Consider the following 26587-nt stretch of genomic DNA (forward strand, 5'->3'; position numbering starts at 1 on the left):
CCCCCCGTCAGTCACTTAAAGACATCGTCATTGTTTTTGAACATGAGAATGGCATTATAGATCTTCAAAGCTGGGCCCAGCTTGACACTCATGATCTTCACAATATCCGCCTGTGTCAGCAAAAGGAAGGCCTCGCCGTCAATCATCTGAGGGGGTGGGAGAGTGAGGAGGCGATCGGAGGGGCGGGGGAAGGCATGTGGGGGAGGTCAGGTATGGGGGTGAGGTGAAAGGAAGGTAGAGGCGGATATGACGGATATGACGGGAAGTATGGGGAGGGGAGAAAGGGCATGTGGCAGGTGGGGAAGGGAGGAGGAGGGGGGCAAAGAGAAAGGACAAAGGAGGGAAAAAGGAGAGAAGGAAGACAACAATGGGGACGGAGAAGGAAAGCAAGAAGCCTGGTCCCCGAGTCACACACATACAGGCTTTCTCTGTCTTTCTTCTGACTCGTCTGTGTCAGCATCTACACTGGAAAACCGTCTGGAGCTCTTACACACAGTAGCTTCGAGAAACCAGTTGCTGCTGACACAGTGGTGGGGCTTGCTACCAAACGAAAACTCAGAGCTCCTTGTCTGAAAGTTAGCACGGATTTCAAAATATAGCCGAGCACAGAGCCAACTGCCAGGCTCTCCTGAGCACAGGGCCCCAGGATGTTGCTGCACAGGTCAGACGCCCGCCCCGGGAGCCAGCCTGGCTCCTGGTCTGAGCAGCTTCATTCATTAGTCATCAGCTTCAAAAATGCTGCCTGGACTCATTTTGTAACCTGGGCAACAGCCTCCATATCTACGCATGTGATCTAGCATTTGTGAAATGCCCGAAGCCAAAACAGAGCCAAGACGAAGGAAAACAGAAACAGCAGAGACCCACAGCAGCCCATGGGGACCCACCCACCTGCTAATCCCAGGGCTAAAAGCAAGCTGGGCAGACACTGGATTGTGAGGGCGATCGATCGCACAGCGTCCACTGTGACCTCTGACCTATTCTTGCCCCCGAATCAGAGAGACAGAGAACACTTAGATGCAAACGCGCCTTTGGATCTGATTTCTAGCTTTAAATCTTTTTCTATTAAAGTTATCTATTCTGTGCACGTGCGAGTGTGGATGTTAGTGTTGGGTGTGTGTGTGCATGCATGTGGGAGTCAGCGCTCTCCTCCCATCCTGGGAGTCTCAGGGATTAAACTGAGGTCCTCAAGCTCGGTGTCAAGCACCTTTACATGGTTTTTAGCCAACTTGCTGGTTCTGACTCCTAGACTTTTAAAAATGTCACGAGAGAGAGAGAGAGAGAGAGAGAGAGAGAGAGAGAGAGAGAGAGAATAGAATAGAATAGAATAGAATAGAATAGAATAGAATAGAATAGAATAGAATAGAATAGAATAGAATAGTATCCTAGAATGGGAGATATTGAAGGACTATAAAACACCTGAAATAATTTATATGGGGCCTTACTTGGCTCAAGAATGATTTTTAAAAATGTTCCGAGGTGACAGGAAACGTGGGGATAGGCAGGGCATGGACGGTGAGAGGAGGCAGCACTGATCGTTTGCACAATAACAGGGCTGTATAGAAAAGAGTCACAGTGGTCAGGGGTGAAACACTGTGATGCCTGTAATCCACTTCAAACGACCTCACCCCCAAGACAGACGGAGTAAGCAGTTGTGAGGAGGTAGTGGGGTGAAGACGGTAGGGGCAGGGGGTTGTCTAAGGCAAGGGACTCAGAGGGGGAAATTTAAATGTCCATGAACAGGAGAGCTGCCGTCCGAGAATTAAATGGAAAAAAGACTCTGAGTATAGGCAGCATCACACAACACCCCTCCCCTCCACTACAGGGCACAAAGAGAGGCCCACAGAGCACCTCCTGTCTGGTCCTGCTCACACGGTTCAAGAACAGGCAAAGCCAGTCTACAGCGCTATAACTCCACAGCGCTAAAGAAATGTGGCGATCCACAGTGGTTACAGTTTGGCGTGAGGCCTGACTAGAAGGGGCGGAGGGATGTTCTGTCTTGGCGGAAGTGGATTCGAGTCCCCGTGTTTCATAAAACGTGTGGCACTGGCTATTCGCCTTGGTCATCTGGAGTGGGTGGATGGAGGCCATCGCTACTGAGCACTGGTAAAGGACAGTCTTAGTGTGCAAGAAGCTTGGGTCTTAACCAAAACCAAACCAAACCAAACCCCGAGCAAAATGAAAGAGTGGAAAAAAAAAAAAAAGAGCCATCCCAGGGAGAAGGAGCTCAGTGCATTACTCCGTGTTGGTCAGCATGTTCTAGAAACAGGAGTCAGTCTGGACACCCAGAGAGTGTAAGTAAGATTGGCAAAACAGGGGCAGGACCAGCACTGAGACCAGAGACCACACTGCTGCCATAGGGGAAAGCCTCCGTTGTTTTGGAAGGAGGCCTTAAACATACTCAAAGGCTCTTTCCAGTTTCAAACTCTACGAATTAAGAGAGTCACAAATAAAGTTCTTTATTTAAGGACAACTGCACACAAAAAGTCAGACTACCACTTATCGAGGTCTCCCCCATACTGGGCTTTTGGTATAGTGGTGGGGTTTCTATTTGACTCTGTAATGCTGCTGGATACAGTACACACGTGCCAGGGAACATGCTAGATCGACTGCAGTGAAGACTCCTCCTTTCCAAAGTTCATTATGACTTACAAGGCAGCCCTCAATGCACTTGCTCTACCTCCATCATAAAAATAGGAGAAGGTGTGCTTGGAGACAAGATGCTCAACTTGGGAGGGCTAGGACTGCAGCCCACTGCCTTCAAACCTGGCATTCTCTTCCCTGTAACTCACGGCTTTATATCTTTCCTAAGCTCTGGGGGTGCTTTAGTGCCTTAGACTCCCCAGCAAACGCCTACACCTGTGCCACCCCGATACCTGCTTTGGGTTCAGTGGTATGTAGGCATGTGGCTCAGTTGTGGGGTAGCTGTGTTCTCTCCCCAGCACCCCAATCTGTGAAATGCTTTGGTTCAAACAGCCCAGGCAGAGAACATAAGAGCCAACAGATTCCTTCCCAAAGGGAATCTGAACACAGTATCCCCAAGCTAGGCCACAGTCCCTACAAGACTCCTCCCACAGACGTGGGTGACTATGATTGGTCAGAGCCTCTCTCAGGCTCAGGTAATGCTGGTAACGGTTTCTTGTCGGCTCAGTGGCAGTGACTTCATCTCTGTCACTCTGCACTTGTACCTTACCTCGTCTTTGAAGAGGCGCGCTTGGTCCTCAGAGCCCGTCAAGGTCTGAACGAAGCCAAAGACCTTGGAAATCAAGGGAGATGTATTGAGCAGGGGATGAGAGCTAGGGGAGGGGTAGAGACTACATGGTCTTGGTGCCCTTAAACTATGCCAGCAAGTTCTTTCTTATCAGCCTCGGGGATCCTCATGTCTTATGGCACACGAGGGAAGGCCCCTTGTTCCTTAAAGCATGGCTGACAGGAGGCCCCCTGTCTATCCACCACAAGGGGCCTGTTTTGGTCAGCCTTGCTGGGCAGCTCAAAGGACTGTGGCTAGGAGGGGTGAGCACAGGTTGGGAGTGGTATGCAGCTCCATATGAGCAGGCCCTGGCCTGAGACTCCTGTGAGGGTGTGGTTTAGAGGGAGACTTGGGGCAGGAAGAAGAAGGAAGAGAAGGAGGAGGTGGAGAAGAAGAAGAGGGAGGAGGAAGGAGGAGGAAGGAAGAGGGAGAAGGAAGGAGGAAGGGGAAGGAGGAGGGAGGAAGCTGAGGAAGGGCTCTGTACCTCTTCGATGGTCCACTTGGAGACTGCGGAGGCTGAGATACCTGCCACTCCTGGCAACAGCTTGCAGTGTTGCTCCCAGCACACAGACAGTGGGCGGTCAGCGTGGGTCGGCAAGGTGGACATGAAGAGGGACTGGTGTACCACACTGGGAGGGAGGGCTAGAAGGCAGAAGCAGAACATGATGGGCAGGCAGAAGTAGGGACGGCTCGCATCTGTGTCACGGGGGACACTGGCTGGTCGACAGACAAGCCATGGCCCCTTCTGAAAGCCCGTGGAGCCACATGGGTGACGTGGTGCTTATTCCTGCTGGGCAAATAGACTGACTGCTCCTAGACCTCAGCACCCACTGTCTAGAGTGGCCCCAGGACCCTGGGATTTGTGAGGACACTCTCTTGGAGCTGCTGGCCTCAAGTAGTCTCCAGTGTCTAAAGATCTCATCCCTGACGTCAGAGATGGGTTCCATGTGTCCTTTCTGAAATCCTTTTGAACTCTGATCAATTCTCTTAGCCTAGGGTGATTCTGGCCCTAGAGAATGAGTTCTTATCAGCTCCCAACCCTGGGCTGCCTATCACTTGCTTTCTGATCTGCTCAGAAGCCCTGGCCCCGTGGGTCAGGTGACTGATGCTATTCTGCTTGGCTTCCTCTTTAGCAGGCCAGGCACTCATCCCTTGGACCTTAATTCATCTGCTGACAACAAGAACCCATCCTTTCCAGCAGGTCCAGGAGGAATTGGAGGCCATTTTCCTGCAGGCCTTACTCTGCCTTAGTCCAGAGTTCAGGATAATTGCTCTCTTTTTAGTGCTTGTGACTAATTCTGGTTGCAGAATATAGCCCTTCTGGTGCCATATTCCCTACGGCAGCCCCTGCCTGCTACAGACCATTCCTCTCCACCTCGGTCCCTAAGCCTCAGCCTCTGGACTCCTCACATCTCCACCCTAGGCCTTTTGGATTCAACCATGGCCTGGACTGTCACTCCTTCCAGTCCTTGCGTCTTGGCCCATGCCCGTGCACTGCTCACCTAAGCAGCACTGAGGAGCTGTGCCCGTGACTGATGGCCTGCTATGACCCAATGGCTATGCCTCCCTTGCCTGGCCATAATTTAGGTTCTCTTCCATGCAAACCCCTTTCTGATACCCTGGGTCCTACCTTAGTCCTCACGGCGGAGTTAGACTCTCTTGAGCACTTACAGCATTTTTTAAAAACTATCTTTCCACAGAGCCTAAAGGTCCTTTCACAGGGGGGAAAGATGTGCCCGGTCCCATGCACATGCAGAACCTATATCAAGGTCTGCCATGGATGTGTGAGGAATCTCCCCTAGAAGGGTTAGTCGTGGCCAGTGTGTCCCTTTTTGGTTAAAGGCCTGCTGGTGCAGTAGGGAGCCCTCTATGGAGGTGAGACACCTAGGCTTTGTCCCTGAGATGTCTCAGGGGTTGGGTGAGTCCTGGGCCTTTTCCTCTCCTTTGGGCCACAGCTACAACCATTGGAGAGACTGACTTCTGAGCTGGTGAGATGGCTTAGCAGGTAAAGGTACTTAAGGTACTCGCTGAGAAGGCCCGAGAACTTGAATTGGACCCCCCAAACCCTTAACAAGGTAGAAAGAGAGACTTACACTATGAAGTGACCTCTGATCTCCATGTGCACATCATGGCAAAAAGCACACACACGTGTACAACCCCCCAACACACACACACACACACACACACACACACACACACACACACACACCCCCCACGAGCGAACAAGTACTGTCCACATTCAGCAATCAGGACGTGCCCTCTGGTGGTTAGAATGTAGTCCTGCAGTTGGGAGCTGATCAGGTGCACCATGACAGTTAGAAGAGGGGCATAGCCTGTCCCCGGGCTAGCCTGCTAAGGAGAGCTGAACACTTTAACACCACACAACGGGCTGTTAGCATCCTCAGCATCTGGCTGACGACACGACACTCACAATGGTGTCTGGATACACAACGAGGTGCCTGGGAGGATCACACAAGACAGACCAGGAGGGGGAGGTACAAGTGGTCTGCAGGCCAGGGAGAAAGGTCTGACAAGATACCCATCCAGACGCCTTGCCTGCGTGTCCAGAACCAAGAGAAATAAATGCCTGCTCTGTAGACCACCGGGTGTGTTCTACTCTGTTACAGAGATCCATGGAAACGGATCCAAGGGGCCCAGGCAAGGACACAACATCAGGGCACAGTGCTTTAAGCCTGACGCCATGGAGCACAAGTCTGGTCCAAGTGTGAACCCCAGCTCTGCCCCTCGAAAGGTGAATGCCCCCGAGCAAATGATTTTGCCTCTGAACCTCCCAACCCTCCTCGGTTAGGCACAGTGCAGGGGGCTGGAGAGCTAGAGAGGGTGGATGAAGCCTGGGGATGTAAACCGTGACCATCACTGTTTCAGCCACTGACGCTACAAAGGTAGGCGCTAACCATGCTTTCAAGTGAGGAAAGGGAGGTGCTGAGATGCCCAGCGACTTGCTCAAGGTCACACACAACTGACAGCCACGGTCTCCTGAGGAAGCCCTGAATCACAGAAGAACCAGCAGGGCCGTGGCTCCACCATGGGGAAATACAGCGCTGTCCCCCTTCTTGCCATTTGTAAAGACTTCTAGCAGGTCCGTAGGAACAGATGCCCCTCAAGGCCTCATCCTGTGTTCTTGCCATGGCACTGTACACCCCAAAATCTCAGAACAGCAACCTCTTCCCCAGCTCCCTTCCCCCTGGCACCCTGGTGTTGGATTCCATCAATCACAGGGTATTTCGTGCACCCGTTTGCAGGGCACCTATACTCACCTTGGAAATCTTCATCTGGCATCTTGCGATACTTTGGAGGGCGTCCAATCCTGGAGAGAGAGGGACCAGGGCCGCAGCAGAGGATCAGTGGCTGCCTCAAGAAGCTATGAGGCCCCACACCCGTGAAGCCCAGGACCTGACTCCCTGGCCTCCGCACCGGCCTTGATGGCGAGGCTTTTTCCTTGGGGACAAATTAGACTGGTTCTTCTTCCTGGCTGCGGTCTCTGAGTCGGACAGCTCCGCTTTCAGCCGGCTCTGGTTCCTCTCAGCCAGTGGGCAGCCAGAGAGGCAGTGATGAGCTGTGAACTTACCAGTGACATGGCCGGAGCCGTCACAGCCAGGAGTGGGGCACTTCCTGGGGAGACGAAGGCTTTAGTTGGGTGGACCCAAGAGTCTCTACAGAGCCTCCCTCACCTTGGCCCTGTTCAGGTCCTGGGGAACGCTGATGGGTCACACTCTACAAAGAGTCTCCCTGAACAACACCTGCTTGCCTCTGGGCCTCACCTGTGACTTTACTTACCGGTGGTGAAAGCTATACTTGGAGGTCTTTGTGTGGGGTGGGCTCCTGTGGCTGAGAGGGGGGCATCCCCCAGGGGAGGCAGAGCTGGACTCTCTGGGCCCTGCACAGGCAGAAAGAGAAGCTGGCACAGAGTCCTGGAGACAGGGGAATGGGATAGGGAAGCAAGAGTTTCTATGTCGGGGGAAGGTACTCAGAACTGGTTCTTTGGAGACCAGGCCCAGAGCCAAGCTGTGCCATTCTTGCCACTCAGCGTCAGCTATCAGTGGAGAAGGAAGGCTTGGCTCTTGCTGGGGCCTGTGGGCATGCCTTGGTTTAGTGTAGCAGGAAGTCCTGGGTGTTAGGTAGGGGGATAGGCATCCAGGCTCCCTGCGGGCTCTGGAGCCCTGGAGGGTTGTCAGAGATTGATAGAATGGTAAAGAGACCCGTTCCCTGGGGGCAGGGGGTACACACGGAGAGGAGGCTCCAGGGGATGTCCTGTCTTGGAGCACCAGCCCGCAGGATGGATGTCCGGATGATCAGCATCAATCCAGAAATCATAGTTGTGACTCCAGCCATCAAAGTGGAGCTGGGGGAGAAAGGCCCTCGGGGGTCAGGTATTGCTCTCCGAGCCCAGCTCAGTCAGGAGGTTGGCTGGGCTCAGGGGTTCTCTCCAAGCTCGGGCCAAGATCTTGGAGAGGAAGAATACAGAGACCGCCTACATGGTAACTGTTTTTGGCCGTGTAGTCTCAGTGCTTCACTGGTTAAAATATCATCATTTCCACCCAGTCCTCGTGTAGGACGAGAACTGCTAGACCCATTTTGCAGACGGTAAGACTGGCTTGGAGAGGCAAAGGGACCTACCCAAGCCCACAAAAGCAAATCACAGATAAGAAAAGAATGTAATCTGGGGTCTTCAGCATTCTATCTCATGCTATGACTTTGATCTCTAAATGTTCTGTAGAATTCCTGTCCCACTGACCTGTCCACCCCGTCCCCAGCCTAGGGTCCCAGAGCCACCTTTATCCGGTGATCCTCCACATCCTCCACACTGGCTACCCGAATCAGTGCTGGGTTCCGGCGGTCTACAGCCTCCAGCTTCATGTTGACCAGGAAGCTGTGAGGGGGTCGCTGTAGGGAGACAGGAGCTTTCCAGGCTAAGGCTCAGCTTGGAAGATCTGAGGCTCCGAGAGCTACAGGGGAGACTGTCTTGGTTATGGCCCTCTTCTGGCTGACTGACAGGACCACAGCTTCCTAAGCTCGGTTCTAGAGAGGGCAAAAGTCGACTTACCACTTTGAAGGCCCAAGTGGGCACAGCTGAGGTCCCAGTTTCTTCTAGATATTTCTCCCAGCAGAAGCTGTCAGGGTCTGGGTAGTCTAGAGGAGGGCGAGAACAGTATCTGAGCCAGCCATGTGACTCAAGGAACTCTGCATCTCCAGTCAGCATCAAGAGCGCAGAGGGAAGCCTGGCATGGCAGTGCACAGCTTTAATTCCCGCACTTGGGAGGCGGAGGCAGGTGGGTCAAGGCCAACCTGGTTTACAAAGCCAGTTCCAAGACAGCTGGGGCTACACAGAAAACTCCTGCCTCGAAAACAAAACAACAACAAATGAAGGAATACAGAAGGGGTAGAGACTCTGGGGGAAGAAACCTCCCTCATGTGACCACAGTTAGCTGTTCACATGGGGCTCCTGGGGCAGATGGATCCTGGAGAGAAAAAGCACACAAGACCCCAAGAGCTCAGAGGTGCTGGAATCCTAGCTCCCATTACTCCCGACCCTACTGCTCCTATGCAAACCTCTGCTGCCCCTGGGCATGTGTCAGTCCTAGGAGGAAGAACACAGGGCCTTTGCTTGAGACCCTGCCTGCTTAAGGCAGTCGTCTAACTTTCTTTTCTGAGACCCCAAAAAGTCAAGGCTCCAGGCCCTATCTGCCCCCTATTCTGATCCTGAAGGGCCTACTAATGAGGTAGGCGGAACACGTCTAACGTGTCAATAGATGAAGGGAGAGAGGCCTGGGAAGGACACATGCTTGGGCAGCAACCTCACCTTGTGGAGGGGTGAGGGGCTTTCCTTGCTTCTGGCACCAGCCTACTGGGTGGATGTAGGGGCTGCTGGCATCACACCTGAAACCCAAGAGTACGTCATCGTCTCAGGACAAGTGGGGAAGGCTGAGTCTGGTGTTCTCACAGCATGGTATTAAGGATTTCTGCATCCACCTTCTCGGTATGAGAGATAGGCGGCTGACACAGGGTCAGAAAATGACATTGATTGAAAACTCTAGCACACCAGAATAGCTAGTGGAGATCCATGAAGGGATGTGCACATCCAGACCAAGGTATTTCCTGATGAAATAGCCCATGACACTCAGATACACGGGACAGCTCACTCATTACCAACCCCCTCTCCTAATCTGGAACGAGATCTAAATATCAGGAGTGGGTAGGTGGAGCCACATGCTGTCCAAGGTCCTAGAGAAGTTGCCTCCAGCCCCTGGGGTCTCCTCCCCAGCAGGCCCCAGTACCAGTAGTCATAAGTATCGTCCCAGTCATCAAAGTGCACCAGGAAGCGGCTGTCCACCACATCGGTCACGCTGGCCACACAGACGAGGGATGGGTTCATGCGGTCCACAGCTTCTAGCTTCATGCCCACCTGGAAGCCCACCGGCGGAGGACTCTAGGAGCAAGGAGAGGGTTGCCACAGCCAGGGCCAGGCCAGCTGAAGCTAGCCCAGAGCACCTGGCAAACACAGAAACAGGCTCTCTAAAAGGATTGCCTGGGAGGGGGAAATGGACACAAGCGGGAAACAGGTCAGGAACGAAGAAGGTTTCTCTGGGCCACTCAGGGACTTCCTGTCCTCCAAGTGCAATGATCATCGAAGGCTGACTCGTGGGAGAAGGTAAGTGGCTGAGGGGATGTATTTACCCAAAAGTTCAGGCAGGCTGAGGACAAGTCTCCCCTACCTGGGCAAGCCTTGCTTTTATGTCCGAGGCAGCTGGGGCGGTCATGGGATGGTTGGGAAGGAGGCACCTGTTCCATCCCCGAAGGGTACAAGGAGTGGGAAGCGCTAGTATTGTCTGGGGAGTTGTCACAGCCAAGCAAAAGCTTTGAAAAACAGCACCTTCCTTGTCTTCCAAGATGGCCAACACAAACATCTCCTTTTAGAAGGAAGTGACAACTGTGGTCCAGAAACAATGCCAGTTAATGGCAGGGCCTGAATTCAAATAGTTTGACTTAAAAAAAAAAAAAGAAAAAAAAAACAACTGCATTCCCTGTTAGGGAATGGGTAGGAGGTGGGACCCTATTAATCACCTGTTTCCCCAACTATAGCCTCTGGAGCCAGACTGGAATGGGAGAGTAAATGGCCCTGTGAACAGCCTAGTGGAGTCCCTGACCCTTCCATATGGTCATCTGGGAGGGCACTCTACTCCTAAGCTGTACATCCAGCCCCCAGTGTGGAAGTAATTTCAGTGGGGGCTCTCAGACCCTTTGTCTGGGATTGTGTGATATGTAACTGCTAACGGGCTCCCTGACACCTGCCTCTCAGCAGGTTAAGGACAGGAGGCGAGCTAGTGGGAAGGTCAGAGACGGAAGGAGAACGAGCGAGTGCTGCCAGGACTGACTCTGACCATAGGCACTAAGCAGCAGAGCAAAGCAGAGGATGAATATCAGAGAGCAGAGACCAGTCAGTGTCCAGGCTGTGCAGCCAGCAGAGGGTGCTGTGGCGTAGATGTGTCCCCTAAAGGGCTCTGGGCTGGAAGGGGACTGGAGGACCCTGGCTGGTCACTGAGAGATTGGATCCTTATGAAAGAATAGAAAGCAAGCTTTAGAGATGACTTGGTGATTATGAGTGCTTGCTGCTTGGTCATAAGGCCTGGAGTTCAGATTCCTGCACCCACGACCTGCAAATGTCTGTAACTTTAGCTCCAGGTTCCAATGCCCTCTTCTGGGCTGTGTAGCACATAGGTACTGACTGGCATATGTAGCACAGACCACACACACACACACACACACACACACACACACACACACAGAGAGAGAGAGAGAGAGAGAGAGAGAGAGAATAAAAAAAAAAAAAAAAAAAGCTTGAGCCAGACAGTGGAGGCACACACACTTTTAATCCCAGCACTTGGGAGGCACAAGCAGTTGGATCTCCGAGTTCAAGGCCAGCCTGGTCTACAGAGAGAGATCCAGGACTGTCAGGGATACATACACAGAGAAACACTATCTCAAAAAACAAACAAACAACCAAACAAAAACAGAAACAAGGTCCCCAGCTCCGAAAAAAAAAAGAAAAGAAAAAAAAAGAAAAGAAACAAAACAAAACAAAAAACCCACAAAAACAAAACCCTCAAAAACCAATCAAAACAAAAACCCAAAGGAAGAAAAAGAAAACAAAGGAAGTTAGGAAGAAAAGAGAGGAAGCAAGCAAGCAAGCTTGTGCTTAACCGCCTCTGGCTCCTGTGATCTCTTCCACACATGTCTTCAACAGTGTAGGGTCACCTGCCACGGAGCCTCCTCAGAGGCTCAACAGAAAGGGCTACCTAATCATAGACCTTCCTCTTCTGAAGCCCCAGGACAAAACGACGCTCCTTTCTTTCTGTATTATTCAGGTTTAGATACTTTTTTATAGCAACGGAAAATGGATGAGGGCTGGTGAGATGGCTCAGGGGGTTAGGGCACCAGCCTTCAAGCCACACAATCAGAGTTCAAATCCCTGGATCCACGTCTGGAGGCAGAAAACCCACATCCACAAGCTGTCCTCTGACCTCTACGTGTGCTATGCGGCATGTGCATCCCACACACAAGATACGATTTTTAAAAAAAGGTAATTTAAAAATGGATGAAGACAGGATGAAGGGGGGGTGGGGGGGGAAAGACATCACCAGCATCCCCCATTTTGGCTTTGGTCTTTCTTGAACCAGTGGAAACCAGAACTGGGCTGAGTTCCACTCGGCTGAGTGAGCTCTCCCTGGCCGGCTGCACTGCCTTTGGCCTCCGGACTGATGCTCACGTGTTACTCACGTGACATGATACTCACGTGGCTCTGGCTCACGAACAGGTGCTTGGGGGCCGCCTGAGCTTTCGTACTGCGCAGGTACTGGCTCCAGCTGAACTCCTCCTCCTTGTAACCTGGGCCCCTCGAGGGGGGGAGGGACAGAGACCTTGCAGAGGCTTGGGCCATGGTGAGGGCCCCGAATGAAGTAGAAGCAGGCAGGTCTGAGGTCCCCAAACCCTCGGGGACCCTCTGCTAAAGGAAGACAGACCTGGTGAGCACTTAAGGGGTTTAGAAAAGCCTCAGAGGGAGCTGTATCAGAACAGGAAGGAGAGACTGCCCTGCGTCTAGGATTAAAACAAAACAAAACAACAACGAAAAACCAAGCGGGTTGCAGGGTGACCTGGAGGAGGGGATGGCTCTGGGACTCACTGCCTTCCAGGGACCAACCCAGGGAGATCTTACCTTTGGGAGGCTGCAGCTTGTGTCCAGTCTTCTCAAACCAGCCGGCGGGATGAATGTCCGGGGAGTTGGCATTGACCCAGAAGTCGTGGCACTCAGAGTAGCCATCAAAGTGCAGACGCAGGCGGTAGCCACACACCTGGCCGCAAAAAGAATCAGAGGCAGGCCAATGGCAGCAGGCGCCTCCCCTGCTTCCTTCACCTCTCCTGGTCTAGCCTGCGGCCTCGGGGATCCTGTGCTAGCAGGTTCCTTGAGTGCTGAGTGCAAGGTGGGTGGGTACTCTCCAGAGCAGTCTCCTGCCTCCCTAAACCCCAGACTGGATGTGGAAAGAAAGGACTGCAGGTTGCTCTGTGCCTCTGGGGTCTCTCTGCCACCTCCTCTTACTGTACCCGGCTATGCTCACACTCTTATCTCATGTCCCTGGCCTGCATCTGGGATTGCCTGCTTTAGCACAGGAGGGTGGCAGGTAGGTCTTCCTGTGCCTTTCCTACCCCTCATGCCACATGGAAAATGTCTTCATCTGCAAGCCATGGTGTACCAAGGCTATGCCCATCTCAGATTCCCTTCCTAGAGCACCTTTATTCCATCTGAGACATCATCCCCACCTGTTGTATCTTTGACATGGCCCCCAAGCCCCCAGCATAGACAACTTATAGTATTCAGTAATAGTGGTGTCCCATGGCTTCTCCAGTGTTTACTTTTCCATCTCCCTATATTCCAGTGGATCCCCCTGGATGTCCCGGCTTCCTGAGGCAGGCCAGTGCCTCCCTTACATCTCCCTCCTTCCCACCCCCAGCCAAGGTTCAAGGGTGGGTGCTATTTCCAGCTCACCTCAGCCACAGTGAGGACGAAGTACATGGACGGGTGTTGGGGGTCAATGCCTTCCAGCTTCATGCCCAGTTTGAAGCCATTCTTGTTATGGGTGACTGCCTGGGACTGTCAACACAGAGTGGAGAGGACCCAGCTTCCATCCAGCCTTATCCTTGCCTAGTGGGCTTGGGGTGAAGGGGCTGTCTTTAGGCCCCATCTGCCTTGCTGATCTCAAAGGGTGACTTATTGGGGCTCTGTCCTGCAGGGGTCACCAGAAGATGAGAGAGCTGCAGGACTCTTCTGAAGGGCTTGGGTCAGGGCTAGACTTAAGGGTCCTCTCAGCTGCCTCATGGTGAGGTCAGTGCTGAACTGGGTCAAAAGTCTTAGAATCCACAAGTCAGGTGGTGAGGGGTGAGCTTAGAGTTCACCTCCCTATTTCTTCCTATCCAGAAAGTTCCTTACAGTGCATCCTTTTCAACTCTGGACTTCTTCATGCTGCTAGTGCATCAAGGATTGATTGTTCAGTAGAAAACACCAGAAGGCTTGCTCTTAGTGGTGAGTCCCTGAACTGAAAGGGTAAACTCTGCTTGGGCCCAGACTGCCCAACTCACGTCCTGGAAGAGGCTAACTGGGGCCGTGACTGCTCTCTGCTCCTCCAGGTAGGACTCCCAGGACCAGTCTTCTTTCTTCTCACTGGACACTGCAGAGACAAGAGAGGCAAGTTGGCTCCTGAGGCATGGACCTGTTTCCCCCGACTGAGCTCTCGCTTAACCTCCAAGCAAACCTTTGACTGTCCACGTGTATCTCTTGCCCCACTCAGCTAGGACAGTGCCAGGCACAGGGGGGCTCAGACCTGAGGTGAGGTCACAGGATTATTTGTCCCTCCTTCACCCTCAAGCTACTGTCAGCAGAAGCCCTTGGGATTATGGAACAACGAAGGTCGCAAAGACTCAGCCACTCTGTCCTTGGACACGTACTGGGTGAGGATTAGTGGTGAGACCTGAGCCGGAGGACTTAATTATAGTGCTCACAAAGGGAAGAGGAGGAAATATAGAAGTGTGTGTGTGTGTGTGTGTGTGTGTGTGTGTGTGTGTGTGTGTGTGTGTGTGAGAGAGAGAGAGAGAGAGAGAGAGAGAGAGAGAGAGAGAGAACACAGGGGAGGAAGAAGTGAAAGAGAGAACCCACAGAAACAAGAAACCTTTCTCCTAAGTACTAACAGGACCAGACATACAAATATGGGTAAGAAGCTGGTGTGCTGCGGTACGTGAACCAGTCCCACAGTCTTCCCAGACATGTGCACGCTGAGTGTGAGCACAGATGTGTGTCATGAGTACATGCGTTCATGGACACAAGTGTGTGCAAACCCACAAGCACATGCGTGCACACAGGCACACAAATATGCATGTATTATTTCAAGAACCTATGGTTCAGGTCCTGTTCATATCCCAGAGTCTTAGAGAGTCCTGGGGAAGGAGGGAGGGGGAGTCTTTCTGCTAAGCAGATGCCTGGCCTCCAGGCGCAGGACACTTTAAAGGCTATGATAGCCAGTTAACCAAAAGGTGGGCTGACCAGCGCAGCTGAGCTGCCTTCCACTGAAGGACACACACAATCAGAGACCCAACCACTCATAAGAATCAGCTTTTATTGGGGTGGTGGCTCTAACTTATGGAAATTGATCCAGCTTTGTGATGTTGTCTGCCTTAGAGAGTTTGTGAGGATTTTGTAATAGGTGGTCTAGAAGAGGTCCTTATGAAGTGCTAACAAGACTTGAGTCACGTTACTGATCCTTCCTGGATCCTTGCCCAAGACTGACCCACTGACCCAGTTCCTCCTTGGGTCATTTAAGCTTGCGCTGGTTTGCTAGCTCAGGAAGACATTTGTTCCTCCGTGGAACTTGTTTATTCTACAGCTGCTGTCTTAGTCAGGGTTTCTACTCCTGCACAAACATCAGGACCAAGAAGCAAGCTGGGGAGGAAAGGGTTTATTCAGCTTACACTTCCACATTGCTGTTCATCACCGAAGGAAGTCAGGACTGGAACTCAAGCAGGACAGGGAGCAGGAGCTGACACAGAGGCCATGGAGGGATGTTACTTACTGGCTTGCTTCCCCTGGCTTGCTCAGCTTGCTCTCTTATAGAACCCAAGACTACCAGACCTGGGATGGCACCACCCACAATGGGCTGGGTCCTCCCCCCATTGATCACTAGTTGAGAAAAGGCCTTATAGCTGGGTCTCATGGAGGCATTTCCTGACGGGAGGCTCCTTTCTCTGTGGTAACTCCAGCCTGTGTCAAGTTGACACACACAACCAGCCAGTACAGCTGCCCAAATTCCTTAGTTGGCCGCACCAAACCTTCAGCTCCCACAGACCCGACTCCACTGGGCTAAGGCAAGTATTTTGTTCAACAAATGATCAATCAAGCTATCAAACTCTCTCAGAGATTGATGACAATGCCAAATCTGGTGTACATCTCTTCAGGGCATCATCCTTGGTCCTGAGTAACACCCCCACCATGTTCCTCCAGACCATCTGTTCTCTACACAGTTTCATCCGTACTCACTGAACAGGGGCGAGAAGAAACAAGCTCAGAGCTCAGGATGCCAGGTTAATCCCATGGGTGCTGCGCCCTCATCCTCACTGGGATGCCACACCACACTGTCTGATTCGTTATTTTATCCAGACCACTGCTGCTATGGCCGAACCCTTCACAACACCCTGGTCTTTCTTCTCAGAAAACATCCCATTGGCCTTACCCTCCCAGGACTGCGGCATAAGCTGAGTCAGTGGCTGAGAACTTGCCAGCATTTTTACCTCAGATACCTCTGTTGCTCCTAGGTACTTCAGTCCTGCGTTCACTCCCCTTTACCCATCTTCCAATAGAGCCAAGCTCTAAGATGTCCACACCACGCCACATCACATCTGACACGTCTCATAGGCACCATGTTGATCTGTCAGCTCTTACCTCATCAGCCCCCCTCACATCAATTCCTTCCCTGCACCAGTACTTAATTTTTTTCAATGTACATTAGTGTCTTACATGTGTGCAGCGCCCATGGAGGCCAGAAGAGGGCGTCAGATCCCCTGGGACTGGAGTTAAAAAATGGTTGTTGAGTCGCCATGTCGTTCTCTGGAAGAGGGTTAGTGCTCTTTAATTTTCGTTGTTTGCTTGTTTTCAAGACGGGTTTCTCTGTGTATCCCTGGCTGCCGTGGATCTCAGAGGTCTGTCTGCCTCTACCTCCCAAGTGCTGGGACTAAACATGTGTGAATTCCAACACTTCCTGGCTTCCAGCTATTGTGTTTAATCATTGAACCATCTCGACGGCCCCCACCAATGCTAACGTGATGCTCTCATTGGCATGGCATGTAACAGGCCTTCGGCCTTCCGTCTCCTATCACCACCACTTTGTCCTTTCACCATTTAGCTGAGCCACCTGTGTGCCATGTCTGCTGCCAGGAACTGGGGGTCGAGAGATGCTTCAGGGATTTCATATACGTCACCTCTTTTAGAAAGTCAACTCTTAGACAGGAAAGGCTGGTCGTACCCTTTCCGTAGATGAGAGAAGAGATCTTGTATTGCATTGCATATCAGCCACTAAAACGAGGCCTGGTTCCCACACCTCCCTGTAATAGCTGGATTCCTTCTCTGGACAAGCCCGGGTTTCCTCTAGTTTCCTGCATCCTTTCTCCCAGTGAACTTTTAGTCTCATCCCCAAGCTCAAGTAAGTCCCAAGGCTCCTGTCTGTGGCTGCACGATCAATATACACTGATGCCCGGCTAAGGGGCTTCCTGGGCCTGCCATCCAGGCTGGGTTCCCTGCCAAGCCATGTGGCCGTCTATAGTGAAGAAGAAGAGGTGCATTTATATGACTTGTATGAAGGCATCACAGAGGTCACCTGTAGAACAGATGCCCTCCAGCTTCCAAAGGAGCTCCAGCTTCCAGGATGCTCCGGCCTCCAGGGGAAGGGGTGCTTCAGCCTCCAGAGGAAGGGGTGCTTCATCCTCCAGACGTTCTTTGCTTGCTCCTGCTTCCTCACATGCCCTTGGAAAGCTCAGCCTGGTCAAAGCTAACCTGGAAATGACTGCACCAAAGCCTGTGGTTCTTTTGGTACTGTTTATCGCAGACAGTGGCAGTCTCTCCATTCATCCAGCTAGGATCCTAGCCTGTACGTCCGTCCATCACTCTACTCCCCAGAATCCTCCAGTCCTGCTGACTCCAGCTCCTGAGTCTGTCTCCTCATTACTCCTTGCTCTGAACCAGTCCGTGATCCCCTTGCCAAATATCTCCAAAGGAAAGACTTTTCCATTCAGTCACTTATTTATTTACTGTACTTCCCGATATCAGTCCCCCATCTCCTCCCAGTTCCCCTCACACAGCTCCTCTTCAAGTTCCCCTTCTTCTTTCCCTCTGAGAAGGGGGAGCCCCTCCCTGGGTATCACCCCACTCTGGCATATGAAGGACTTTAAAAAAAGTCCCAAAATATCTTATCTCCTATTAAAGAACAAAACCACACATGTGCCCACAGCCCACCAAGCCGCTGTGAACTAGCCACTCCTTCCTGCTCACACTGTATCGGGAACTTCTACGCCTTCCTGTCTGTGACTCTGCATAGGCTGAGCCCTCTGGTTTGAGTAGCCAGCACCCAACTTTCTTCCATCCTCCTAACTTTCCTTACCTTCTAAGACCCAGACCCAGCTGCAGCATCTGGCTAGGGCTTTCCAAGGAGCAGATGCTCAACAGGTGTTGGTTATGTGACTAGAGAAAGGACAGATGGACGGGACGGACTGAGTCATGGAATGACGGACTGCATGGCTGTCCTGGGAAACAGCTTTGTATTTACAGACCCCGCACGTGATGCCTGTCATATTGTTATATGATATGTAACATACTGTTAAATGATATATAATACGGCATACTGTTACATGATAGCAGCTTATCTACATAGCCGTCTGTGCAACTGTGAGCTCCTGGGGTGAGCCTTGGTGTCCAGCTCACTCTGAACTCGAGCTCCTAGCCAGTGCCTGATACGTAGTAGACAAAATCTTCAGTAGTTCAACGTTCAAGAGCTACATAGTGAGACGCTGTCTAATAAAAAGTGGGGTGGGGAGAGGTGACTAGGTCAGGAGGGCACTGCCTCATGAACGTGCTCCTACTGAGGGGTTATTGTGAGAAGCTAATGAAGCCAGGGAAATATCTTCTCCCCCAAACTAAGAGTTTGTAGAATTTTGCATCAAGATTAGGACTTAAGAAAGTGTTTATCTATCTGAGCACAGCGGCACATACCTGTAACCCTAGCTCCATGGACGTAAAAGCAAGAGCAGCCAGAGATGCTTACTGTGTTCCAGTCCAGCCTGGGCTTACAGAATGAGTGCTTCAGAAAGCAAACAGAAATCATCGGAAATTGTTTCTAAGCTAGGTCAGAAATCATTTCTAAGCCAAGTATGGCTGCTCCTGCCTGTAACTCGGGATCTCCACACTGGAGGCAGGAAAACTGCGAATTGGAGATTAGCTGGTGCTAACGGGTGAGACCTTGTCTCAAAAAACAAAAACACCTCACTAAAACCGGACGCAGTGGTACATGCCTCAGAAACTCAGTGGCTGAGGTAGGAGAGTCACTCCTTTGAGGCCAAGCTGGGCTGAATGGTGAGGTTACGACGTGAAAACAGAAAGGGGCCAGGATGGCTGGTCCACATCTTTAACCCCAGCACCAGGGAAGCAGAGGCAGAGGAGGCTCTGTGAGTTTGAGGCCAGCCTAGTCTGTATAGCAAGTTTCGGGCCAGCCAGAGAGGAAAGACAGGGAGACCCTGCTTCAAAACGAAAGAGGAAAAAATATGCCCTAAAAAACCAAAGGGAATTTTGAAAGAAAGATATTGGGGAGAAAGAGGAAGAGAGGAAGAGAAAGCAAGCAAGAAGCAAGCGAGATCCCTGTCGTTGGTATCCTGACTGGTTTCTCTACTGAACTACACTCATATTCTCAGCCCCTCCCCAGTTCTATGTCACCATAGCATTTTAATATAGAATCAGTTTCTTACATCCAGTTTACAAATGAACAAGGGTCTGAGCAGACATTTCTCCAAAGGAAATATGTAAATGGCTAACAGACTGCATAAAGAGATGTCCAACACATGGCTTACTAGTCACTGGGAACACACATCCAAACAACAGGGCGGTACCACTTCACACCCCACAGGACGGCTAAGAGGGAAAACCAGACACACGCCAGCACATGCTGAGGACAGGAGTAAGCCAGAATCCCTGTACATCCCGGCAGGGGTATAATATTACATACAGTACAGCCACTTTGGAAAACTTAAGGCGTGTGCCACCAAGCCCCGCCCGTAATTTGTCCAAATGATAAACAGAGTCATTGTGTAGAAGAAAACTTCACTCCTAGGTTTATGCCCAGTAGATGAAAGCATATACCTATGCAAAAATGTATACAATATTCAGATGAGAGAGCATAACAGTCCGACACAGAGCAATCTTAGCCCAAGGGCATAAAGTCCCCATGTGTACTAAACTATGGCTAGGCCTTGTTAAAGAGATCGAAGCCAGACGGACACAAAGGACCATGTGTATGACGCTGTAAGTGGGGTCGTTGAATGAAATGTCCCAAGCAAGCCAATCTTATACATGTAGAAGGTAGGTTGCTGGTTATTGGGGGATAAAAGTGACTTGTGGGGAATGACCACTGATGGGCAGGGGATTTCTTTGGAGGGAGACGTTTAAACGTCTAAATGGTGATAGTCACATGATTCTGTATACAATTCTGTGCCACAACTGCATATTTCAAATAGATGGGCAGTGGCCTGTGTGAATTATAGCTGAATAAAGCTGTGAAAGCCCTGTGCTCCATAAACGTCTATGCCAAAAGCACTGACCGTTAAACACAATGGACTGACTGAGTGTGCTGACACACACCTTTAGTCCCGGCACTTGGGAGGCAAAGGCAGGTGGGTCTCTGTGAGTTCCAGGCCAGCCTGGTCTACAGAGAGAGAGAGAGAGAGAGAGAGAGAGAGAGAGAGAGAGAGAGAGAGAGCGCGCGCGAGCGCACGCGTGCTCTAGGAAACCAAGGTTACACAGACCCTGTCCCGACAATCCTCCCAGAGATAAACTGGACATAATCAGCTCTACAGGCATCATTTAAAAAAAAAAAGAAAAGATAAGGTAAAAATATCTGTATTTACCTCGGACTTGTATCTGGAGACATAAAGAATGGGCAAGAGGTGACGAGAGAGGGCTCAGAGCGTGAGAACACTGGCTGCTCTTCCACACGATCTGGGCTTGGTTCCCTGAACATACATGGCAGCTCATAACCATCTATAACTCCAGCCCCAGGGGATCCAATGGGCACTCTTAGTCCCTGTGGGCACTCTGCGCATGTGATACATAGGCACACAGGCAGGCAGAACAACCCACATACACAAGAGAAAAACAAATCTTTAAAAAAAAACCAACAAAAACAGGCTACAAAAATAAAAAAAAAAAAAATGAACAGTGCCGGATATGGTAGCATACGGGTTCATAATCCCGGCATTTCGGAAGCTGAGGTAAGAAGATCGCCAGTCTCAGGCAGTTGCAGAGATTCTGTCAGAAAACCGCAAAATAAAAACAAAAGCGAAGATATCAAAAAATGAATGCTAGAAGATAACTGACCAAGCTATATTTGCCTATAATAAGAAGTGTCTGGGTATATAGCCCAGAGGCAAAGCATTCGGTTGGCGAGCTCCTGGATTTTATCTCTGGCAATACAAAAGATAAAAATAAGTTGATAAATAATAAATAAAGTGAGTGAGTGAGTACAAAGGAGTAGAGAAAGATGCTCTGAATCTGAAAAGGCCATGATGACGATCCTAGAGTGCCACTAGATTATGAATCCGGATGTGTATGGAATGAGAGATTGGACATGGTTTGTCCTCAAATGCCAAATGCCTGGACATCTCTGCAGCTAGACCCAGCACTGTAGAGCGAGGTTCTCAAGTATCACTTCTTTTTAAAAAAAATTAATAATAATAATAAAAAAAATCATGTGTCTGCAGGGACCAGAAGAGCACGCTGGGTCCTCTGAACTTGAGTTGGATGACTGAGTCACCCTCTGGGTGTTGGCGCTTCAATCCAGGTTGTCTGGAAGAGCTTTACCTGCTGACCACTCTCACTGTGTAGCCTTGGTTGGTGTGGTGGCTTGAATAAGGGTGGCCCCAATTAGGCTCACGTATTTGAATGCCTGGTCGCTAGGAAGTAGAGCTGTTTGAAGAAATTAGAAGGATTAGGAAGTGTAGACTTGTTGGAGTAGGTGTGGCCTTGTTGGAGGAAGTGAGTCACTAGGGGTGGGTGGGCTTTAAGGTTTCAAAATCCTATGCTAGGCCCAGCTCTTGCCCTCCCCCTCTGTGTGTGTGTGTATGTGTCTGTCTGTCTGTCCCTGTCTCTTCTCTGCCTCTGTCTCCCCCCACTTCTCTCCCTCTCTCTCTCTCTCTCTCTCTCTCTCTCTGTTTCTGTCTCTTCTCTGCCTCTGTCTCTCTCTCTTCTCTGTCTCTGTCTCTGTCTGTCTCTGTCTCCCTCCCTCTCCCTCCCAACCAACCTCTCCCCACCCCCCTCTTTCTCTCTCTCATTCTGCCTGCCAATCAGGATGTAGCTCTGAGCCATTTCTCCAGCTCCTCCTGCCTGCTTGCATGCTCTCCACCACAATAATAATGGACTAACCTCTGAAACTGTAAGCTGGCCCCACAATTAATTAAAGGCTCTTTTTTATAAGAATCGGCTTGGACACAGTTTCTCCTTACAGCAATAGAACAGTGACTAAGATCGTTGGCCTGGAGTTTGATATGTAGACCATGCTGGAGTACAAATTCACAGAGACTTGTCTATGCTTCACAAGTGTTGGGACTTAAGGTGTGTAACACCAAGCCCCACCTGTCATTGTCCTTAAAATGAGTACACAGAAAAGGTGGCACATGGTGCTTCTGGGCTCACTCTTCTGGTTCTCCCCAGGTTGGAAAAAACTCATGCAACTGAGGTACGGTCCACAAGGACTCACCAACACACACACACACACACACACACACACACACACACACACACACACACCATCAGTTCACCTACCGAACGAACATTCACTGAGAACCCACTCCACGCCAGATTCTAGGCTTAAGACACAGTGATCCTGCCAACCTCAGATTTGGTCCCAGACTGGCAAGATGGGCTCAGTGTAAAAGCACTTGCGGCCAAGTCTGATGACCAATCATTGGCTCCTCAGGACCCATGGGGTGGAAGGAGAGAACTGACTCTAGAAAATTGTCCTCCGATCCCCAACAGGCTCTGAGGCACATGCATCTCCCCTCGGTGTAATAAAACTAGAAATAAATAAATACACTCAGGCCCAGTGCTGATAGAGTTTAAGTGTTGGGGGAAGAAGACGTACACATCACTACATTGATGACGACTACTAGTCTGATAAGTTCTGCTTGGGCCCAGTTGACAGTTGTCACCTGGGACAATAGAAATACTAACAGCAGGGCCCGAGAGCAGAAGTTAACTCTGAGGGGTTCCCTAGAACCAAAAGACCGGGAAAGGAGCCCAAATAGGAAAGTCAGGCCAATGACTAGTGTGGGCTTACCAATCCCGCCAAAAGGAAGTAATGTCATATGACTCCTCAAGTCCAGATACTGAGCCCAGACTTCCTAGTAGGGCTCATGATCAAACTACAAATGGCCTTACTGCCTTTCATATACACTCGCCTGTGCTCATATGTACCATATACGACCATAGCCACGCCCCACACCTTCACTCTCGCACTTCCAGAAGTCTATAAGCACTTCACATAAACAAACACACACAGGCTGCCTTACCCAGCTGGCTTCTGCTCCACTCCTCGTTCTCTGAGGTGCCCGGGGTGGGCTCTCTGTCTGGGTCTTTCCCTTTTCCTTGCTTCTGTGAAGAGAAAGCCTGATGCCAGCTGATTGTCCTCATGGGTTGGGATACAAGTTCAGCCCCTGATCCCTGGCCCCTGCCTGACTCTATGGTCCAATGTTAGGCCAGAAATTGAAAGAGTTTTTCCTCTAGGGTATGTGCAGTCCTTGACAGAGTTTCTGCAGTCAATCCATTGCTTGAGTCTGTACCATGGGGAGGCAGGGATTCATGTGAATACCTAAGTCCTCGCTATATAATCGAACTACAATTCCCATTCCTGGTGGGGAAACCTGAGTATATCAACAGTTCTGCTTTGTGATTTTTACCTGCTCAAGAGAATCTTCCTGTATATTCCTAAAGGAATCATATTCTTTTTCTCTTCCTCTCTTTCTCTCTCTCTTCTCTCTCTCTCTCTCTCTCTCTCTCTCTCTCTCTCTCTCTCTCTCTCTCTCCCCCCTCTCTCTCCCCTCCTCTTTCTCTCTTTTTCTCCCTCTCTCCTCTCTCCCCTCCCTTTCTCTCCCTCTATTAAGGTCTATCAACAACTTGATTCAAGATGGACTCTTAAAATATGCAACAGGAATCTTCTTGACTCAGACCCCTATCTGGGATTGACAAGAATTTGAAACTGAGGTTTCCGCTTCATATTTCTCTCCCCGCGGCCCTCCTTTTACCATGGCCTCCGGCTCGGACTCCTCTGACGGGCTCTGATACTCCTTATGTTTCCTCTTTTTCATGGGTTTTATCAGCTCAGAAGCGATGGTACAGCCTGAGTTCTCAACTATGACTGACCTACAAATGGAATGGTCTTAGAGAAAAAAAATTCTATACGTTCAGTAGCATCCAGTGTATCCACATTCTCCTAAGCCCAGAACCGGAACGAGGCTTTAAGAACTAAAAACAGGACAAGCAAAGCTGCAAGCCCTTGTTCTTACCGCTTCTGGAAAGGCTGAGGACACCGGTCTCCGGATGAACCAACGTCTAGACTAATACTTTGTTGTGGCCCACAAGTGTGGCACTTGCAAGAACCTGCGTCTACTGAGGGTTCCTGAGGAATGACTTCTTGAGGGTCCTTGTGAACATCTGTTGGGGCCAGGGAGCCTCAGTCTTTCCCCCCATTGACAGTACACTCAGGCTCCGCCCACATGCACTTAGGACCACATCCGGTCACGAGCCCATCTAACCAAGTCCTCTGGGAGCACAAGCCACACCCACCCACGCATTGCACCTGGAAGCACAGTCCTACCAGGGTGCTGGATGCCTGCTTCTCTTCCAGCCGTGCCACCCTCATGTCGCTGCTCTGGGCTTCGTGGCCGCTCTACCTCGATCATGTTCTGTGTTGCGTACTCGTTTATCCGGAACTGGGATGCAGAACCAAGTTCTGAGGGCTAGGACCTTTATTTCAGCTCTCCATACCTTGGGTCACCCACGCTTTATTTATTTAGCTCTGCTAGCTAGTATTTTAGGAGGCCTCAAGACTCCGTCCATGCCCCAGAACCCCTTCTCCGACCACCCCCAACCTCCCCCACCCCTACCCCGGGCCACCAAGTCCAGTCCCAGGATGTCTCCTGAGTCTCAGCTTCTTTCCGCCTCAAGTCCCGCCTTCAAGCCCCCTGGCCCCGCCCTGTAGCTGCCAGTCTTTATGGAGACTGACCCTCATGCCGCTCCCAGCTAAAGGTGCAGAAACCCCTGTCCAATCCAGAAGCCTGACTGTGCTATTGGTCCCTGGTCCGGTGCTCAGCTGTGGCAGAATGGTGGCTGTGACGGGTTCGCTGCCAGCCACTCGCTCCACTGCGCCCACGTGGACTGGCTCCCGGGGGTAGGACACATCCAGGGCAGTGCTAGGCAGACCAAGGGTAGCTGCATTGGCTAGAAACAGATACATACATAAGACAAAGAGCATAGATGAGCCCGGTGACCCTGCCTCACTCCTGCCCCACGCATGCGTATCAAGGTAAAAAACAGAGAAAGGTGAAAAAACTGGGAATGGTAGCACAGGCTTTTAATCCCAACACTTGGGAGGCAGAGTTAGGAGGAATCTCTGAGTTTCAGGCCAGCCTGATCTACAAAGCAAGTTCGAGGACAGCCAGGGCTACACAGAGAAACCCTGTCTGAAAAAACAAAACAATAACAAAGAGAGTGAAAAACATCTTCCCACTATCCACTTGAGTAAGTACGGAACCTCCAGACCCCTGACCCTGACTTACTGGGAATGATGAAGGTGGTTGTAGGCAGGTGAGGGTGGGAACCTGCGCTGTCTCTGGCCAACAGGTGTACGTTGATCTCCCCCGTGGCAGACCCTTTCACTGCCCTTATTATTTCCATGTCACTGTGCCCCTCCATCCAGATGCGTCTACAAACCAAGCACAGCCACCATTGTGATGAGGACAGGGAGGCTTCTCGGAGCAGAAACTGACCACCAGCAGCTTAGAGAGAGAGGTCTCATCTCTGAGTAGACGTTTCAGGACGCCAGCAGCAGCAGGTCTGACTCCTGGCCTTTACCTAGGTTATTGCTAGGACTCTGGCCTGGTCCTGCATCCTCCCCTCCCTTTATTTGTGAGGGTGGGGCGTAGTGAGATGTGTGAGGTGTACACTATGTGTATGGAAATGGGTGATGGGACACGTGACTCAGGCCAAGGTCTGGCTTTGGCCAGTGACAAAGGCCAGCCTAGGTCCAAATTCACTTCTTTCTTGGTCCCTCGCTTCTCCATGAACCATATCCTACTCTAGCCAAATAGGAATGGTCCTTGTGGAAGGTGACGTCTTCCCTGATGCTGCTCGTTTGTTTTTCCCCCGTACGCCGCTCCATCCAAACCCAGGCACAGCCATGGGTGGTTAGGCCAACGGAGGGCTTGCAAAGCCACCCCGGAAGCCTCTGTTTGGCAAATCCACAAACCTGAATGGGGAAAGGCAGGCATGTGAAACCTTGTCAGCACAAGATCCAGAGGCTGCGGACACAACTAGCAAAGCACTTACCTAGCATGCATGAGTCCTGTGTTCAAATCCAGCAGAGAGGTTGGGGGATTGGTGGAGAGAGAGGAGGAGAGAAGGAACTGTAGCTGCTTCTTAGCAGCGCCTGGCAATGGCGTCTGGGTATACGATAAGGAAGGGATAGGAGGCTAAGCTTAGGGCAGAGTTTTGAATCAGACTCTCTGCTTCTCCACATTTACTTAATACCTGTGACTCCAGATAAGTAACGTTCCCACTCTGAGCCCCAGTTTCTTAAGTTTGAAATAAGACAAAAATGGTAATGGCACCTACCTCAGGGAGCTTTGGTAACTGCTGGATGTGACGTGTTGATACCAGCAGGGCTTCAGCAAAGAGCTATCCTCTCTCTCCCTTCAGACAGAAACTCCAGGGAGCCTGGCAGCTTCCAGCCAGTAACATGGACCCTGCCCACT

General features: G+C 51.0%; 1 protein-coding gene across 1 annotated transcript; it reads right to left on the reverse strand.

Annotated features, from left to right (window-relative positions):
- L3mbtl1 (L3MBTL histone methyl-lysine binding protein 1) lies at positions 1-26395 on the reverse strand. The gene is made up of 21 exons (XM_032904908.1): positions 25394-26395; positions 24841-25055; positions 24433-24547; positions 24122-24269; positions 23861-23978; positions 23129-23210; positions 13898-13986; positions 13308-13412; positions 12480-12615; positions 12060-12151; positions 9544-9695; positions 9069-9145; positions 8313-8398; positions 8042-8152; positions 7496-7610; positions 7046-7145; positions 6683-6880; positions 6526-6575; positions 3732-3889; positions 3191-3253; positions 1-146 (listed from the first exon to the last, which is right to left on the reverse strand). Exons 1-21 carry the CDS (start codon positions 25527-25529, stop codon positions 12-14), a joined length of 2481 nt encoding a protein of 826 aa, XP_032760799.1. The 5' UTR covers positions 25530-26395; the 3' UTR covers positions 1-11.
- Between the last annotated feature and the right edge of the window lie 192 nt (positions 26396-26587).

This window comes from Rattus rattus, chromosome 5 (genome assembly GCF_011064425.1).
Source record: "Rattus rattus isolate New Zealand chromosome 5, Rrattus_CSIRO_v1, whole genome shotgun sequence".
Lineage (NCBI taxonomy): Eukaryota > Metazoa > Chordata > Mammalia > Rodentia > Muridae > Rattus > Rattus rattus.

Excerpts from the sequence above, each read along its gene's own strand:
- L3mbtl1 (XM_032904908.1), bottom strand. The coding sequence starts at position 25,529 with ATGGAGGGGCACAGTGACATGGAAATAATAAGGGCAGTGAAAGGGTCT. Across the intron at positions 13,413-13,897 it reads CAGTTAGCCTCTTCCAGGAC|TCCCAGGCAGTCACCCATAA; the intron begins GTGAGTTGGGCA and ends CTGTGTTGACAG. Across the intron at positions 8,399-9,068 it reads GCCCCTCACCCCTCCACAAG|ACTACCCAGACCCTGACAGC; the intron begins GTGAGGTTGCTG and ends GCCCTCCTCTAG.